The sequence below is a fragment of the Glossina fuscipes genome, unplaced genomic scaffold (genome assembly GCF_014805625.2).
Source record: "Glossina fuscipes isolate IAEA_lab_2018 unplaced genomic scaffold, Yale_Gfus_2 117, whole genome shotgun sequence".
NCBI lineage: Eukaryota > Metazoa > Arthropoda > Insecta > Diptera > Glossinidae > Glossina > Glossina fuscipes.
This window is the reverse complement of record NW_023998460.1, coordinates 392,422-411,808: the sequence shown is the minus strand read 5'-3', so window position 1 is coordinate 411,808 and position 19,387 is coordinate 392,422. Positions and strand designations below refer to the sequence as shown.

The following is a 19,387-nucleotide window of genomic DNA, read 5'->3' as shown; positions in this document are numbered from 1 at the left end:
TAATATATTCACACACGAATGCTATGCGCTTTGCGTGGTGGCCGCGAGATGAAGGGAAACGGTAACTTTATCCACTCACGCTTTGGTTTCTCTTTCACGACTTGCTTCAGTTAAGAGACATTTTTCAATCACTCTTCAAAAATTTTAATAAATTTTGAGCTTTTCTTTTATTCTTTTGATATGAGGGTCGTTTCTGCAAACGAATTCAGATATTCATGTGTGAGTGGCTTTTATTCGATTTTTTTCTCTTTCAGTCATTGCTTTTTTGAAAAAAAATATTTTTTTCTTTACACACACTTCTCTTTATGTGGCTCCTAGTATATGGGTTTTTCTTAAATATTTTCTTTGTTATTTTACTTATTATTTTTTCTGTCAAATACACAATTTCTTTACATAATTTGTATACACTCATCCGTACATGCATTTTTATATTGCACACATGGAAATTTATCGACAATAGCAGTAATGATGATTTCCTCACATTTCTTTACTCGATGCAAGCAAACCTTTTTTTTTTTCTTAACGTTTAACAATTACTTTATCCCTGCTGACTTATATTTCTTTAATAAAGTTCTAGTTAATAACTTCATTTTCCATTATTTTTAGACATTATATTGCAAAACTGTAAGCTTTAAGCGCTATTTTACCTTCTTTACACGCGAACTTTAAAAAGATCTCTCACATTAGTTGCTGTTAGTCTTTTGTCCTTTTTTTTTTTCTTTCTTTGCACTTGAAGGCTCAATTTTAAAAATAGTTTTATTTATCCGCTTTTAGACCAAGCTCGCGGACACGTCCGCACCTCAGCAGAGGCCAAGTAATTCCCCCCTCTATCTTCGAAACAAAACACAGACAGACTTCTCATCCCTGCTCAATTTTTCTCTTCTTCTTTCTTCTTCAAAACCAAGCAAAATCCCGCAAAATCATGCGATTTTGCTTATGCTTGAAAAAGAAAAAGAGAACCCATCTTAGTGAAAGAGAAAAGAAGAAAAGAACAAAACGATTATATCCCGCAAGATCATGCGATTTATAAACGGTACCACAAAATCACACGATTTTGCCTAACGGCATGCCGTTAGACACTCTACCCAAGGTTTGTTCGCGGCCGTTACACTGTTTAATAAGATTTTATATGCTTTCGATCTGGAATTCGGCGGAAAATTTCTTTAAATCAATCAACGAAAGTAATAAAATTTCAAAATGCAATTATGAGCGTTTCAGTTAACTATCAAAAAAATTTGAAAACATTAAATATTGAATTTATTCATCCGTATTACGACGTTTATAGTTAGGTGTTCTGCAGTTAACTAAATTAATTTACCGGGATTCTTAGCCACATGAATACCATCGGGAATATTTAATTTAATTTTCAAATTTGTCCGCTTGCTTTGGTTCATGATAAAAATGAAAAAATTTGAAAAACCTTAATTGCGCGTGAAGTTAACGATTCTTAATATGGAATGATTGGAATTACAATTGTTGATCACTTTTCAGCATCAAATATTAAAAATGTTTACTTTTCATTTTTCAGACAAATACATTTTCAATTATTTAGAAATGTAAACAAATCTGGACGCTTACTCTCAGATGTTGGCAATTTTTATACGCTTACTCTCAGATATTAGCAATTTTTATACAAATTATTGAGATAAGAAAATAAACAAAAATATAAAAATTTTGCTACTTAAGAAATGTGTGCTCTTCTTTACATCTCTTTGCAGTTTATTAAATAAATCACCATCAAATTCATCGCTACCATTGCTATATTCCACATTGATAGGCATAATTTTTGAATAAATGGCGACACCGGCATAATTGCCCTCTCTGCAAGTCCACTGTCAAATTTATCTGACTAATCAGTCTATGAAAAATCCGTTCGCTTGGCTTTACTTCGGCATCGGTGCGTGTAGGTGTTGGAGTACGTGTACTTGATAATTCCCTTCGATTCTATTAAAAAAAATTTATTTTTTTTTCAAAAGTTTTATCTAAAAGGAAGAATTCTTACAGACTACTTATTGTTATTAGCTTTACTTACGAGCTAATTTATTTACTAATTGTCTAGTTAGCATTTATTAATTATGTTAATGCAGTGACTTACGTTAGCATTAGTTATCTAGAGCTGCATTTTTAAGAGAGACTAGCTGTAAATTGTAAATTAAATGGACAGCGAACAAAATCGTTTGCTTACAAACAGCTGAACCAACACAAAAATTTTAAATTTGCGAAACTTATGTTAATTAAACCTTCTTTTGCGCTTTTTGCTCCCATTGTCTGAATCATCAATATTTCCATATATCAACGTAACTATCGCTATCAAGTGCCAAGGAGCAACAAACAATAAAAACTTATTAGTCTACTTGGTCTGTGATCCGTTTAGGCCTAATTTTGTGGTTGCTGAGGTCTGGACATTATCAATAGCTGGCGTGTTATGATTTCTACCAAGTGGTTGCACAAAACGCCATCTCTGTTGTTGAATCGGAATCAATACAAGATATAATAAGATGGGGTATCAATGCCAACACAAAAGCATGGTTTTATAGGAAGTTTGGTATTCCCCATAGTAAGTAATTCTTTTCCAGTATTAAATTCAAAATAAGTATTCTTTTTCAGTATTAAGTTCGAAATAAATATTCTTTTCTAGTATTAAATTCGAAATAAGTATTCTTTTCCAGTATTAAGTAATCTGTAGCGATCTTGTCTTCTCGGAATCTTAGAAATTCGTCGAATATGCAACAAAAAGTCGCAAGCATGAGGATCTCTTCTCTTAAGCGTCCTATCTTGATGTTTGACATAGAATTTCTTCTTTAATAAGTTCATATAGAACATTTTTATTATATTTGCATTCGCGTGAAGCATTGGCGGGGATTTGCTTTATAAAATTGCAAGCGAGTCATATGCAAGAGTAGATTCAAAAAATCATGTTCAGCGATAACTTTCCTACACCTAGCGACTTTACAGAAATTTAAGCGTGCGAAAACGTTTGACATACTTCAAACACTAGGGTCTTTTTGTAATAAAACATCGTCAACCATGTTGGTAAAAAAAAAGCAAAATATTTGGGATGAGAAAAACTTTTCGTTTCTTCTACGGTTCGTCCTCAAAGAGCCAAATCATTTGAGTGGTGAAGAAATTTGATTCGCCTTTACGTTCCGCAGCCACTTTACATATCTTCTAATAATATTGATGCTATAATAATAATAATAATTAAATATTGAAGTTCCATAAACTTTTCTTATCAATCATCGTGAAAATACTGAAATAAGCTTAATGGAAAATATTAAAATGATTCTATTAGGTATTGCCGTTTCAATTTTTAAATTGGAGGTAACATTAACGTAAACATCTGTGTTGCTAAATATATTTTACAGACTTGTTTATACCGGTTATAGTAAAGTTGAACTTCGAATTTGGTAACTTGAGAGACCGATGGTTTGAACTTCTAATTTGGTAATTTGAGAGAGCGTGAATGTATTTAGGAACGTTTCAAAATATTTCCAAACATTTAATAGCATTTGTCGAGTAATTAAGGATTTCAAGAAACCAAAATTTCTTCAGTTGAGGGGATTTTGAATTTCTTCCAATTTTTCTCCGTATTCTAATTTTATACGAACTTCTTCACCAACTCGTAAAAGGTGTTTTCTTCTGCAGAAAACCGTTAGCTGGTTTTTTTCTTTACAAGGCTTACAAAAAAAATTATCATGTATTGAGAATAGAGAGACAACAGATTTGGTTTCAATAAATGACAACGCTTTGAATGAACACGAACACAAAAATACGAAATAGTCACATCTCTATCATATCTCTGTTAAACGTTACAAATTAAGATGCTTTCTCTGTTAAATATAAAAAATTTCTTGTTGTGCTTTTCTTGTTCTTGTAGCTATGTGTTGCTATACAATAAACAATAATTGAAACGTTCCTAATATTTACTGATGTCTCATAAATCGAAAAAATAAATTAATCAAATAATGTTGAGAATGGATGGTTCCTTTGCCCAAATCGTATTATTTGGCAAAGAAGGAACACCGATATAGGCGAACATGAAATCTCGTAAGACGTAGCAGAGCTCTACGTGACGCTTCAATATTGAAATTGTTTGCAAATCAAAGGTAAACACAAAGGTAGACAGGCGGCAAATGTTACCCCAAGCAGTCACTGCACGTATATTTTATAACTTAAATAAGTCTCTGTCACAAACAAATTTTAGAATAATTATTACAATTATTGCTCTTACGTTACCCGAATATGTGTAAATAAATGGGTCTACACATTTGTCAATAAGGTAAACACATTGTCACATGTAGGTTTGTGCAACTCTCTTTTCAATTATTTTTTCGAAATTAATTTGGAATTGTGAAAGCCATACATAATTCTCAACTGATTAGTTCTCCGGGTACGCCGTTCAAATACCTAATTAAAAGTTATGTATCTTACTGCTCAAGTACCGCGATTACCCTTCAAGATTGGTATTATAATAATGTGGCAGCGCCCTATGTTTTTATGGCAAAGCATTTTTTAATGCAATCAGGAAAGTAGTTTTCTGTTTGGAAATTGTGAGTTGTGAATTAGTTTGAATTTATTGTTAATATTGGAGAACAGCTCTGTCCAACAACAAAATGCTCCTTTTAATGAAATTATTTCGACTCTGGTGGTGGCTTATAATCTCAGTTGCTTGTGTTATCGAATCTGCAACAGATGAGGTAAACCCATGAACTAATATGTTTACATTAAAAATGTTGAAAGCTATCATGAAAAAAAAAATTGTCATACCGGTCGATGCTTTTTAAATTCAATTTATCCTTACCTCTTGCTTGCACATATGATTGGTTCAACACACCTATAAATAGATAAATTAAACAATGTGCGTGTGCATTTTCATAAACTTTTGTTTGTTTTCGCTTAGAGTCTTAGTTTCCAGCGTTACTCTCCATTGGTTACAGAAGATCAATTCTTAAATAACGATAAACGTTTTCAACAAATTATGCAAGGTGCCACTTCAGCCGATATAAACTGGCCGGACAAAATAAGGACTGAAAAAATTGATGTTAAAGATGAAATTTATAAACTAACTAGCAGTAAATACATGTTGCATATTCTGAGAGAAAACAAACATTAATTTGTTGATTCCATTTTAATAAAGCCTATGTTTACCAGCCGTCTTGGCCGGATTTGGCAAGAGAATTAGGTTCGGTGACAGCAGTTGATTTCGACAAAGGTGGTCACGTTGTACTATTTCATCGTGCAGATCATGTTTGGACTCAAGCTACGTTTGATCACAACAATGTTTACCGGGACAGAGAAAAAGGTCCAATACGTAGTAGTACTGTCTTGGCTTTAGATTGCCAAACGGGAAAATTAGTCTATGAATGGGGTAAAAATTTGTAAGTTGTGTGCGTTTATCTACAACTTACACAAACGGTAAAATTTTATGCTTCCAGATTTTATATGCCCCATGGATTAAGTATAGATCAAGAAGATAATGTTTGGATTACTGATGTGGCTTTACACCAAGTCTTCAAGTTCGGGCCTCGTGGATTCCCGGAGAAACCACTATTGGTTTTGGGTAAAGCTTTTAGCCCAGGAACAACAGACACTAAATTTTGTAAACCTACTGCTGTGGCGGTACTTGAAAGTGGTGATTTCTTTGTAGCTGACGGTTATTGTAATGCTCGAATACTTAAGTATTCCAAAAAGGGAGAAAAAATACTTTCTTGGGGTCAAAATTCTTTTGCGGGTTCTTCATATGACCTAGCTCCTCCCAATTACTTCGCTATACCACATGCCTTAGCGTTAGTCCCAGATCGTGAGTTAATTTGCACTGCTGATCGAGAAAATGGACGCATACAATGTTTTTTTTGGAGTAACGGAACCTTTCATTCACAATATCATTCTCTTCTAATCGGAGATCGACTTTTTAGTTTAGCTTATACACCAATAAAAGGTAATACAAAATATAGGTTTGAAATTAAAATTTATTGATTTAATTATTTAGGAGGTCAATTATTGGTAGTTAATGGGCCTAATGCTGAACTGGGTACGCACCCGGAACATTACAATGAAGTACGCGGCTATGTATTGGACATTAAATCAAAGAAAATTTTATCGAAATTTGGCCCTAATGATCTGCAATTTTCTAATCCCCACGATTTAGCTGTCACTAGTAATGGCTTGGAAGTGTATGTAGCCGAACTAAATCCTATGCGTTTACATAAATTCTTGCATAAATCTGTGGTGAGAACTACATCGTTGTCGGCAGCTAAGCCCGCTGTTACTACTACTGTTGGCGGTAATTCTAAATACGGAATTAGTAAAGAAAACTTACATATTATCACAGCAGACAACAACTCCAAAGGTTTAACAAAAGATACTGCATCGTCGTTCGAGTCGCCCACTGCGGTCAGCTACCATCGTCCGGGAGGAACTGCCATTTTGGTGGCATCGTTAATGCTATCATTTGCATTCCTTACATTTGCCATGGCTTTGCTTTTAGCACGTCGTCGCAAGAGAGGTAATAGTCCCACCGTAAGCATAGGCCAACCTAGCGAATTAGTCTATCGCAAATTGGTGGCCTCCACTCAAAACATTTGTGACGACTGTCCTTAAATTGTGATCTATCATAACTTGACGCATATTGGCAGCAAAATGTATTGAAATTTTCCATAAATTGATTATGAGCACTCAGAACAAATATTATCACAGCCGTATATAGCGTATTCTAAACTTAAAGTTTTAAATGTTAATATCAGTTTGTGATCATTTTCTTTTCTCCTTTACTTAATTTTTATTATGCTTTCATTTACATTTTTTCTTTGTTTTCAAAATAACTAATCATTGGTAAATTATTTTTACAATGTGCATTACGTTAATTTATACTGATTACATCAAGTTTTTAAAACATTTTTGCTGACTTTGCAATAAATTTTTTCATTTTTTTAAACTAATTGTTATATTCATAAACCCTTTGCTCTCTATTGCGTGCAGTTTGGAAAATAAAAATATTTTTTAACGACAAGTTACATTTCTCTGCCTTCTCGTTTCTTAAAGCCCTGAAAACCTGAAACCTTCCTGTAAAATATCAACGTTCTTATTATCATAGGATTCAATTCGGAGTCAATTCCACAGGTTCGGCCGCCTCAATTGTTGCGGTTTGGCATGAATAATAAAATATTGTTAAAAGCAATTTTCCATGAACCGCAGGTATTTCATAGTTTCAGAAATTTCATTTAAGAAGCGTTTCTTTACTTTACTTTCGGCGCTTTCTAGAAATGTAGCAATTCGTTTCAATTTTCACATTATAATAAAGACAATTTTTTACATTCGAAGTTTTCACCGTATAACAAAACACTCCTTACCCTTTTTTTACACATTTATTTTTGTCTTCTCATTTATAACCAAACACGGATTTATAGTTGACATATTTTAGCAGTGCTCTGTTCTTGAAAATTCTGATCGCCTTCTAAATATTTTGATATAATTAAGGGCGTTTCCAGTAATTGTGTGGTGACAGTTGGCCAAAATTGGCTTTACTTTTTTATATGAGCGCACACTATGTGTTGAATAAAAACAAATAAAGAAGGAGAGCTAATTAAGAAACCTTTTTCGATTTAAACTGATTGCTTTCCATTGATAAATATTTTAGTAGATTTGGGAAAACATATTTAATCAAAAGAGCATATAAAACAGTAGGAACCATTCGAACTGGCAGTTTTGCATTGCTCATATTTAAGCTAATATTTTAACATTAAATGCAAAGACGGAAAGTAATGGAACCGCTAACTGCCTTAAAAGATTGAAATGCTGTCTTCAAATTAATTCTGGCCAAACATATAAGCGAACTTGATGCATTGTTTAACTTAATCTAACCACAATGAAAAATAAGAATTGAATTATATTTATTTATTTAATTAATTAAATTCCGCTACAGACAGTCATTAGCTAAATGTAAGCTACAAAATAACTTCAAATCTAATATAAAGAAGAAAAATAACTAAAAATAAACACGAAATCAACATATAATATACAACAAAATCCATCTAACCCCCAAATTAAGAACTGGGATATATACTGATGTATGAATAACAGCTTATGCAAATGAGAAAAGATTAAATATAAAGGAGTATTTTTATTCAATTTACCTACATTTATAAAAAACTCGAAAATGTTTAGCAGTTAGTAATGTAACACAGCTTCAATCTACTAATATATGGTGTTCATATATATAGAGCAGAATCGCAAACCTAGCAAAGCAAACATCAGGAAGTCTCGTTCAACACACTCCAAGAGATCAATATGTTATCTATAACTGAGAAGGCAAACTATCGGCGAGTATTCAAGGGTTGGTCTAACTAAAGAAGTATACAAGCACTTCGTAACGTATGGTTTTTGAAATTTTTTAGACCATCGATTTATAAATCCTAAACGGGCTCTGCTTTATTAACTGGTCCTTCAATATGACTGTCAAACTTGAGCTTTGAATCATAAATCAAAAGCAATTCCAAATTCTTTCTAATTATAAACATTTTCCAGGATGTGATTGTCAATTCGATAATAAGAAGGCATCGTATTACACCATGTAAAAGACACTTCCTTACATTTGCTTGAATTTAGCACCGGTATTGGTTGCGCACCATGAAGACAGGTTCCTAAGATAAGACTGAAAAAGTTTAGTACCACGTAATGGGTCAAAAACGAGGGGCAGTTTAACGTCGTTTGCAAACATTAAAACATTGGAATGTTAAATGTACTCCGGAAGGTCATTCACGTCTAAAATAAATAAAATCGGGCCAAGATTCGAAGAGCTATATGGCTTGAGGCCATATAGCAAAGTATAGAGAGCCAAATGGACGTAACGATCATCTTTCTAAACGGATCGAAAAAATGTGAAAAGCTCCCAATTTATTTTCGTTTAAAAAACTTGATATTTTCTATTCCCTATAAAAAACACATCAAATATTCTTATAAGGATTTGGATGGTGGATTTTCAAATTAGCTTTGATCGGCGCATGGCTTCTTTATTATATTCAACTATTTGTACCTAATTGCTTTGTTTTCCATAATGTTTGTTTTCCAGGATGTATGCCTTTTGGCGTTAAACGTCTGCGCCATGCGTGGGATTTTCCATCCAAAACGGATGCTTTTAAATTGGGCGGCTTTTTATTGGATCGCAGCAAGCACAATGGTTTTGAGAAACTAGACCAGAATGCTAGTGACGAGGAAAACGAGCCAACTAGCAGTAGCAGCGGTTCAATATTGCGAAATATACAATTTGCTTATTAATAAGACGCGATAAAAATAAATTACAAACAAAAACTCAAAAGTCCTTTATTTTTCCTTTATAAATTCTAATTTTCTTATTTCAGCACCTTAAAATCGTAATAAGTGTTATGTTCCAAAAAATATAAATAAATTGTAAAAATTTACGATCGGTTATTATTGTTGTTTAAAATACAAACATATTTACAGATTTGATTTCATTAAGGGTTTTAAGTATTTCTGAAATGATGCGTTAACCGCCTCTTTATTTAAAGGGCTCTTTTTAGCTGCATCGAAGATTTTTTCGTAAACATTGCCATCATAGGCACCAAGAGCGGAATCTAAAATTCGGTCATGCAAATCGAATCCATCCACTAGAGCAACAACATTGGGCCGCAAACGTTTCAAGCACTCTTGGAAATGTAATTCAAGTCCATTAACGTCTTGTTCAGTTAATTTTATAAACTATTGAGAAATGATATAAACGAAATTATTTATTTTTATATATTTACATATATAAGCTTAAATGTTAATTCGTGGCATATATTAAAAAGAAAATGTGGATTAGCGAAAAAAATTGAATTCAATAAAAGGAAAACGAAGGAAGAACAAATTAGACAACAATCGCAAAAGGAAAACAAATGTCATAATTGTGCAGGTTTGAATTCATTATTGAAAGTTAATAGTCCATTGTCCAACGCAGGTACGCGCCAACCGATTTAATTTTTTGTGGTGGGGAGACGGAATATGCCAAGTCGCTCATAAATATCGATACATGTATTGGGATACACGATAAAAAAAGCACTTTCGACTTTAGTACGTTTCAGCTAAATTTTTCTTTTTTTTTAATATAGAAGTATGTCGAATTTGGGAAGAGTGGTGCCAATGACATTTAACACTTGTTTTTCAAGAATTCTAGAAATAACTAGAAGTAGGAAAACAAAAGAATATATAACCTTCAATCGTCAAATGGTTGTAAATGTGTGAGAACACATTTGATCGCGAAATTTGCGGTTTTGCTAGAGGCTTACACGTATTCATAGGAGACAAATTAGGCATTTCAATATTTGTTAGCTTCATTAAAAAAAATGGAGATTATCCACATAATACTCAGCAATCATCTAAAAGAGTGAAGAAGGGCAACAGCATTAGGTTGAACAGCGGGAAGTTTATTATTGGTTGTTTTATGAATATTTTCATAAGTATCTTTATGTATATATAGTAATAAGCTTTTGTTTAAATAGCGGTCGTGTCAGTATGGAAACTCCCAATCACTACTTCGCACATATCCGTATTTCTGGTTTGCTAAATTTGGATCACGTAGACCTCCAATGTTAAGACTTTCAGGAAAACTATTGCTTTACATGAAAATAACATGAAATTATAATATTTGGTGTATTATCATGAAAGTCAACGGCAAGTTAATGCTAAGTTTTTAAGTTTATTTAGCTTTAAAAATGCGTGAATTGAATGTGAATTTGTGTGGGAATGACGAATTGCATTCAATTTGTTTGATAAGGAAATGCCTAAAACTTCTAGTCTTCTATCATTCAGTAATGCTGATATTAAAAATTGCATCTTAATCATTCAGAAAGGAAAAAGCAAAGCTTTCCCGCTGTAGTGTTTTGTAACATATTTTGAAAAATAACAATTTGGACAAATTTGAGGACAGCATTCGTTACTGGAATTATAAAAATAAGCTTACCCTCAAAAAATCACCAATTCCATGTAGGCAGGCATCCACTAAGTACAGTTCCAAAAGCAATTGGAATATCTCGCCTAATGCAGGAGAGACCTTTTGTGATAAGGCTTGTATTTCAGTTAGAGCCGTATGCGCTAAAAATGCACGTCCGTGCAGCTTTTTTTTTGGTTTAAGAGTTATTATTTTCAAATTTTAAAAATAAAATTTTCTAAAACTAAAATAATTATGAAAATTTTATAAACAATTCTGTAGATTTATTTCCATTATTCTTATTATTATCAATAATAATATTACTTCTAAGGGAAGAAAATTAAATGCGTAGCTTAATCCCTCTGATTTGTTTATTCTGTTTGATAGTTACAACAATGTTGCATCGGTTGAATCAATTAATCGCTTGAAGCATGTCGAACTGTTTGTTTACAACAACGTTTTGACTATACTTGCACACCAAAAACTTCTGCTTATTGCGGATCGATAGGTCGCATAGGTCCAAGCCTTCTTTCTTTGTATTTATAAAGATCTGTTAGATATTATGCAAATGCATAAATATTTAAGTATTACTGCTTTTTTGTCCTTTTTACATATTTTCATGAGAAAGGTGTAGTTCACGTAATTTTCACTTTGATCATTTTACGAGTGACTAAAACGGCTCGACACTCAAGGCATTTTAAAATTCTTCATAAAAGAGAAGAACGTTTGTTACTTTACTTACTTATTCCATCTAAAATTTTAAGGATTCCGACCGCTCACAACATGCTAGTATTGGCATTCCTTTTGAATAGAAATTTACTCGCCTTATCAGTATCTTACCATTTAGATACATTAAACAAGGAAAGAGCGTTTGACGAACTACAACATACAGTAGGCAAAACATGCAAACGTGCAACAAATTTTTTAATGTCAAGATAATTCAGAAAATTTAATATGCCCCTTTGGTGAAAACTGATTGATTTAATAACCCTGTTAACGTTCTCCTATTCGTTTTGTTCCATTTCAAAACTCTTACTATTAAAATTTGTTGAATATTTTCTTAAAAATGTTTTAACTTACCTCCGCTGCTTGTACCATTTCAATACCACACCGATTGGTTGCCACTTCGGGTATAGCGCCCTTTCGCCTTTGCTGTTCCACGCGTTCGTATGCTATGCGTATTTTACTGAATTCGAGGAAAATTATAAAAAGAATTTTCTGAAGTATTTTCACCCTACTTACTTAGCAGCCACGTATTCAAAAGCCTCAACGATTGCTTCTGATGAACCATCAAAACCGACGAATTCTGGTTCTTCTATAATCTTTTTAATGTAAGCTACCGTCGGTACTAATTGCACTTGAGGATTTAAAGCAGCCTGTCCGTATGCTTTAACCAAATAACGCGCGGTTTGCAACAACATTACTGTGTTTTCGCCCTCATATGTACAGACTGCCGTGGACATACCATATAGAGTAGGGAAATTTGAACAATCCATATACCCATGACCTCCGCAAGCTAAACGACATACTTCAACACCTGATGCAGCATCTGCACTACAAACCGCTTTCAGGCAACAGGAGAGAGCGTGCATTTCAGGTAAGCGTTCTAAAGCTCCCTTTTCTATCTCCTGAGATACATGGGCGTACATGTCATAAATAATATCCCCATTTGCTTTAAACACAATGGCTTTGGCAACTTGTGGAAATAATTTCAACTGTTGCGTTATATGGTCCATGATTTGCGGCTCTGGCTTATTTGGATCTATAGGACTTTGACGTCTTACTGCTGAATAACGAACGGCGATAGTCGATGCCTTAGCTAAAGCCAACGAAGCGTCACGAATTAATACCACACGCACAAACATCATAGTGCCATAAGTTAAAGCAGAATTCTTCGGTGGTATATAGGTACCATCAAATAACACTTGTTGGTTCTTCATCAGCATATGATTTAGCGGCACTCGCACATTTTTAAAACCTAAATAACCATTGTTACCCGATTTCATCCCCAACTTTGGTCCAATTTCACCAATATCAACGCCGGGCACGGGCATATGAGTTTCCTCGTCACGTATTTGAACAATAAATGGAGCCAAACTTCGAAATTTCCGCAAAGTGTACAGTTGAGCAACTACCACCGCATAGTTGGCTGTATTGCCCACTTAAAAAGGGCAAGGAATTTTCAGATAACGTTTTCAAGATTATACTAACCAAAAAAAACTTACAGCCGCCCGGCCACCATTTATAAGCCGTTAACGTCGGTGAATTTAAAACGAATTCTTGAGTCTTTTCATCATAATCAGCGCGCGTCTCCAGACCTCGCAAGAAGGTTCCGTGACCTAATTCGGTTTGAGCGTAAGTACCAATTATATTCAGCTCCCAAGCTTTGCTTAACCATGTAATTTGTTGTTCCATAGTACCCTGGCCCAAAATTGTTGGTACGAACATAACGAAATGTACACTTAACGGATTACCTTCTTTAAGCAAGGCGCAACCTAAAGTACCACCTAACAATGCACTAAAAACATGGACTTAAAAAAGTTGTTATAACAAAAAAAGGAAATTATGGCAATTACTAACGTGTAGGTGTCAACACTTAGCTCCCCAACATCATGCAAGTCACGTAGTTTCTTAGCAATCAGCACTGCTTTACGTACACTGTTCTCATAAATTTGTTTGTGTGACATGTACGACAGGGGTAAGTCGTCTTTCAGTTCAGAGTCTTCTAAAAAGAGTTTTTCTGCGAAGCAAGCAGAACAAAGCATTATTATTGCTATTTTATGTTCTTGTAAGGTTAAGCAAATGAATATATTTACGAATAACAACTTAATCATATAATCAAAATATATAAACTGTTATTTAATTATTTGAATTGTTACAGTTCGAAAAAATGCCGAAATACGCAGATTCACCATTACGGACGCCTTGAAGCCATCTTACTTGGCTTTACATGCATTTTATATTATATTTTAACATATTAATAACTTAATTCATGTATTATTTCATCTTTTCAAATTAACAATTAACATAATTTTAAAGTAATATCATGGGAAAACAACATATTTTAAAATTTTCTTACTTAGTCAATTTTAACTTTGATGCGTATTCGTTTTTGTTTAAGTTTGCTCTATCGCAAATATATAGTAGTAAGATTTCCCAAGGCAATTCAGTAATTTCCTCTTTCGTTCTCAGATTTAGTAACAATTCTGTAGACTAGCGGACTGCTTTTCTAATTATTATTGACGAGAAAGGTCATGCGTGATTAAATAGGCCTTTTTCGTAGATCAAGAGAAAAATTAAGAATTGATTTGAAGACATGTATTCTTTACGTTTGCGATGCTCTTCACTTCAAGATAACTTCATAGCAGCAGCATTATCCGCTAATAATATGCCGAAGTTCGTAGGTGGAACAGATAATTTTGCTTGCAGCAAATTTTTTCGACTTTTGACTTGCCTTGATTTGCACTTGGATTTAGTTGAAAATGAATAGCCAGTGCTGTTTTCCTTTATTCTTTTGGATTTTTTCATAATTCGCAAGAAAATCTTTTCCCTTAATAAAATCAGAGGTTGGCATAATAAAATCACTAAAGTTTGAATTGTTGACAAGTGTACGTCTGCAGATCCTTTCTTGAGTGCGCTTATCTCTTAATCAAGTGCATTGGTATTAGTTTTGGCAGATTTTTAACTTAAGCGAAAATATGCTTTAGGGCGCCACTCACATCTGACGTCTGTGCTACAAAGTGAACATAATTTAATTTCGTAGACATAGTCCATCAACACTCGAAGCGAGTTCACCAGGCACGTTCTGTCGCACATTCTTATTCTAGACGAATGTTTGTGATCCTTCCCATATATGCAAAAATCACCTATTGCTTTGGCGTTGACGGTCAATCTATTTATAAAATTATATTAAAATCGAACTTTATATTCGTAAGCGTTAATTTATTGCGCCTTTTATAGTTTTAAGGCAAGCTTATATAGCCGACCTCCTCTTTGGAGAAATCGTCGAAAGTAACGTTTCACCATTAGCGCTCATATAGCATTGGCTTTGGACTGATACTTGTTAATTTTCACAGTGGACTAATTTTTGGTAATTTACTGCGATTCGTTTTGTTTATGCTGGTGTCTGGAAAAAATTTCAGGGAGCGCAGGGACATGAACATAACGTCCTTCTAAGGTAAATATATTTAGATATATTTCAAAGTCTAACATGTATTCATTTGTTTCTATTCAATTTTTAGCCGAGATATGCTCCGTGCGTCTAGCCATCAGCGCCATCAGCGCCTCATCGCAACTTCTTATATGACGATATACAACCCGTACGTGCTACTCTTATGCAAGCCCTCTAGAAGACTTTGTGCAACCCTGACAATCCAACTTTAGTCGCTTTCCGTGTCTTGGGTAAATTTGGTGGAGGTAATTGTAAAACGATGATTGAACTTCAACGTACGCAATATGTTAACAGCGAAATTCAACCTACTGCTGATGGTAGGCAATCATTTAAAACATATCTTATTTTTACCGCGAAGTGATGACGCTGGCGATAACACAGATAACAGTTTGCAATCCTCTAACGATTTGCATTTTCGCTGTCTTTACATGGCAGCGATAGAAAATAAATATATTTTTTTATTATTAGACGTAGGATCAGGGATGAGTACAAAACTATGGGAAGTGGCAAACAATACGGTATGTGTTTGAAAACAAAATCCGTTAATATTATTCAATCCTATCCCATAATTTTTTCTTCTATTTTTCTACAGTAACCAATATCTTGCATTTATTATCTTCCAATGACTTAATTTCTCTGGTTTTGGCATCCGAAGCGAAAAATATGTTATTGTTATAAGCTTCTGCTCAAGATTCTGCCCACGGCTTATATAAAGCCACCCGAGAACGTAAAGAAGACATTCTTAGTTTTATCAACAACTTATCTCTAAGCAAAACTCTCACCAATCATTCTTTGGGTTTTGAATTTGACTTTAAAATGTTGGCATGACATCAAAATTTGGGTTTAATTTCTTTAAAAAGCCAGCCCATCGAATTTGTGTACATAACATGTAGATTATTAAACAACTTTTCCGATGCGAAACACATATTGGCTGCATCCAATTATAATTAGCGCTTGTGCTGTGGTTTTGGGTAAAGTGTTGCTTTTAAAATTTTTCTTAGTAATTCTTACTTTTATTATGATTTTAAATACTTTCAGATGAGAAACGTATTATGTATGAAAAGCAATTTCTTAGTGATATAGCCAAACAAAATTATTCCAAATATGACATCAAAGTTAATGAGTCGTTCAAATCGAATCTGTCATTTGATGGAAAGTTTTTTACTTTGACTAAAAGACAATCGAAAAAGATCTCAAAAGTAACCATTGTCGTATTCCCAAAAGATTTCCGTGAAACATTTCTAGCGAAGTCTCGGCAAGTAAGTACAGCAATATTTGCTAAAAAATGCAAAGATATATTTATTCATATATTTCACTCCATCAAATTCAAAAATTGTTATCTTTATGGTCTGCAGATCCTTTGGTTTCCATAACTCATACCCTACCCCTTTTTGGTATTGTGAACGTTGATCTTTATCTCTCCGATTTAACAGAGGACATTGTAAGTTATCAACAGCATCATCAAAATGAATACGTTTACGCTTTCCTTTTGGAAACGAACGGTAATATTCTAGTTCATCATGCCCTAGCATGCAAAATCAAGCACTATTTCCAGTTGACATTGGATATTTAGAAAATTCCACTGATTTTTTTTAAATCAGACAAGGTCTATTGCAAGAAGAAGGCGGCCAAGCTATTACCTCAGTGCATTTAGAAAAAAATCAAAAATCTTTGGAAATGGTAAGAATTTATCTTTGGCAAAATGTAGAGAATGTGTATATATATTGTGCATGGTAATAATGCGTAAGGCAAAGTCGACAATAATCTCAGAATATCATAAGGATATTAACTATAATCCTGTCTTACAAATACCAGCTTCTTTGCCGTTAACTTTGGAACAATTTAACAAACACCCAAATTTACCTTCATGTTCAATGCCAAGAAATGCCCTTGAGGACCCGCAATGAACTTAATGTATCATCGTTTAGATTTATTACTTTTACGAGGATCTATTACCCTTTGCAGATATTTTCGACAATTAGCTACCATGGGTAAGAACACGACAATTTGCAATATGTTTACATTCTCTTTCCGCTTCCAGATGGCGCAAACTGATTCCTAAGCTCCATCGCTTTTCAGTCGCCTTTCACTTTTCTCTACAACATTCGCATGAGTTCTGTTCAAAATTAAATGCGTTCGGTCTAATAACTTTACATATATATATATAATTACCAAAATATATTCAATAGGCACAACGGGCAACTTCTAAATTTATTCTATTTAATTTAAATTTGACAAGTCCACCTAATTTTTGTAAAAGCATCCCCACATATATCTAAAACTTTAAATGGGGTGAATATTATATACATGTTCTTTATTTTTGTTTCTTTTATTATAGTAGCGCAATAAAAACTAGTTTGAAATCTTGCAGTATTTGCAATCTAAATACATGTATAACTATTATTCTCTTGATATAGCTTTCTATTTTAATTACTCCACAAAAGCTACTTTAAAATTATACGGAACAACAGAAAAAAAAGACTATATATAAAGTCGAAAGTCCACAATTTGCGAACGTCGAGTACAATTTATTAATTATTAGTTCATCCGGAAACTTACCTAATGCTTTCCTTTTTTCATATTTTTCCGTGCCACCATCCCACCAAATAGTTAATTCGTATGGATTGAAAGTAGCGCCGTCACGTTCTTGTTGTAAATCTGGATTAATGTTGTACATGATGTTACTTAAAGGATATAAAAAATCTCTACATATGTATATATATATTGTGCATATATATGTACGTTTTCTTTAATCAAAAAATTCGCAAAATTTAGCCAATAGGACGCTTGCTCGGTTGCGTATAAATTGATAAAAACCGTGGTGCAACTAAATTGTTGCTGTAATATATTTATTTCACGCGGTCAAGTATTGGAAACGCTCTATTGGTTCATTGCTGAGTAAATGAATTTGCGATTTCGCTCAGGCTAAAATTGCTCGGTATCCGCTGCACTTTCTTACTGTTTAGAAAAAGCTTAGTTGAGAAGCATGTATTGTGCTAGCGGTTTTGAAGCAAAAACTCACTTAACTAACAACTCATTTCTCATTATTCACAAAGTTCGTCGACTTCACTCAAATGATAACAAAAACTTATTTTTCTTCCTATTGTTCTCTTCACAATTTGTTTGAATTTGTAATAAGCAACTTGTTTTTTTTTTTTTGTTTGTTTAGAAATGGATTGGACCAGTTAAGTTAAAGTTAGATCCATAATCCAGAAACGAAGTTGAGAGCGATTGATGAAAAAATTTAAGCATAGGTAGACTGATGTGGCAGAGTGTTCGCAATGAGAGGCTCTGTTCCGCTGTCAATCCATAAATCACCGTATTTGGTACTGTACTGTCAAGTTCCGGCTAATAATGCCGATAAAAGAAAAAGTGTAGGCGATTCGTGATTGTAATAGAAATACTAAATGTAAAATTAGAATGAAAGCTCAGCTGATTTGATAAAGGCAGTCAGTTGCTTCAAATGCCTAAAGTTACCAGCACGAAAAATTTCATATAAATTGTTATACAGGGTAAATATACTGAAATATTGTCTAAGGATGTCAAACCTCCTGCACTCAAAAATAAGATGCTCGGCAGACTCAGTAATATTGCAATCCTCACAGATGTCAGAGGAGGAGACTTTGATCATTTTAAAATAGACCTTGTCGTAGGTGTGATTACTCATAAGACGGTGAAGAACTTTAAATTCCCATGTTGTGAATTTTCGTTTAGGTAGAAGCGTGGGTGTCAAAAAAGGGTAAATTTTGTAGAACAGCCGGTCACTTTTTTCTCTAGCTAAAACATGATACTCATCTTTCCATTCTTTTATGATGAGTTTTTTGATTAGCAGAAAAGCTTCGCTGGAGGGGTAGTTTATGGACAAAACTGTACCATCGAACCTAGCTTGACGAGCATGGAAGTCAGCTTTTTCATTGATACTAAAACCGCAGTGACCTGGGATCCAGATGATGTGGCATTTTTCAATACTTGGGTCTTTTAAAAGGTTGTAGATATCGAAGACATACTTATTGAACGGGTCTTTGTTCTTGATTAAAATTAGAGCAGATTTGCTGTCAGAGAAAACTACAAATTTTTTTAGCTTAATTTCAGATGCATGGATGATTGCTTGTCTGATGGCCAGAAGTTCAATGAAAGTGGATGATAGTTCTTGTAGAACTTTGAATTTTCCTATAAGTAAGTTTGGGTATTCAATAATTGAAAAACTAGAGATATCCGAATTGATAGATCCATCCGTTGCGTATATTTTGAAGTTATTTTCGACGAAGTGGTTAAGTTTCTGCAGACAAGCGATT

At 33.7% G+C, this 19,387-nt stretch overlaps 2 protein-coding genes across 4 annotated transcripts; one reads left to right on the top strand and one right to left on the bottom strand.

Annotated features, from left to right (window-relative positions):
• Positions 1 to 4,504: 4,504 nt before the first annotated feature.
• Positions 4,505 to 9,288, top strand: LOC119640309 (peptidyl-alpha-hydroxyglycine alpha-amidating lyase 1). Its single transcript, XM_038038239.1, has 6 exons — positions 4,505 to 4,697; positions 4,901 to 5,072; positions 5,138 to 5,378; positions 5,436 to 5,938; positions 5,990 to 6,505; positions 9,068 to 9,288. The coding sequence occupies exons 1-6, from the start codon at positions 4,614 to 4,616 to the stop codon at positions 9,271 to 9,273; spliced, it is 1,722 nt and encodes a 573-aa protein (XP_037894167.1). The 5' UTR covers positions 4,505 to 4,613; the 3' UTR covers positions 9,274 to 9,288.
• A 107-nt stretch (positions 9,289 to 9,395) lies between these two features.
• On the bottom strand, positions 9,396 to 18,222 carry LOC119640308 (probable peroxisomal acyl-coenzyme A oxidase 1). Of its 3 annotated transcripts, none has more exons than XM_038038236.1 (7): positions 17,652 to 18,222; positions 13,502 to 13,661; positions 13,147 to 13,439; positions 12,164 to 13,082; positions 12,002 to 12,107; positions 10,955 to 11,107; positions 9,396 to 9,714 (listed from the first exon to the last, which is right to left on the bottom strand). In XM_038038236.1, exons 1-7 carry the CDS (start codon positions 17,767 to 17,769, stop codon positions 9,454 to 9,456), a joined length of 2,010 nt encoding a protein of 669 aa, XP_037894164.1. In that variant the 5' UTR covers positions 17,770 to 18,222; the 3' UTR covers positions 9,396 to 9,453. The 3 variants fall into 3 exon arrangements, with proteins under 3 accessions (XP_037894164.1, XP_037894165.1, XP_037894166.1); XM_038038237.1 differs by lacking the exon at positions 17,652 to 18,222 and adding an exon at positions 16,104 to 16,366 and having other exon boundaries at positions 9,397 to 9,714; XM_038038238.1 differs by lacking the exons at positions 9,396 to 9,714; positions 10,955 to 11,107 and adding an exon at positions 11,211 to 11,471 and having other exon boundaries at positions 17,652 to 18,220.
• Between the last annotated feature and the right edge of the window lie 1,165 nt (positions 18,223 to 19,387).

Excerpts from the sequence above, each read along its gene's own strand:
- LOC119640309 (XM_038038239.1), top strand. The coding sequence starts at position 4,614 with ATGCTCCTTTTAATGAAATTATTTCGACTCTGGTGGTGGCTTATAATC. Across the intron at positions 5,379-5,435 it reads TATGAATGGGGTAAAAATTT|ATTTTATATGCCCCATGGAT; the intron begins GTAAGTTGTGTG and ends TTATGCTTCCAG. Across the intron at positions 5,939-5,989 it reads AGCTTATACACCAATAAAAG|GAGGTCAATTATTGGTAGTT; the intron begins GTAATACAAAAT and ends TTAATTATTTAG.
- LOC119640308 (XM_038038236.1), bottom strand. The coding sequence starts at position 17,769 with ATGTACAACATTAATCCAGATTTACAACAAGAACGTGACGGCGCTACT. Across the intron at positions 12,108-12,163 it reads TTTGAATACGTGGCTGCTAA|TAAAATACGCATAGCATACG; the intron begins GTAAGTAGGGTG and ends CCTCGAATTCAG. Across the intron at positions 9,715-10,954 it reads GAATTGGTGATTTTTTGAGG|TTTATAAAATTAACTGAACA; the intron begins GTAAGCTTATTT and ends ATTTCTCAATAG.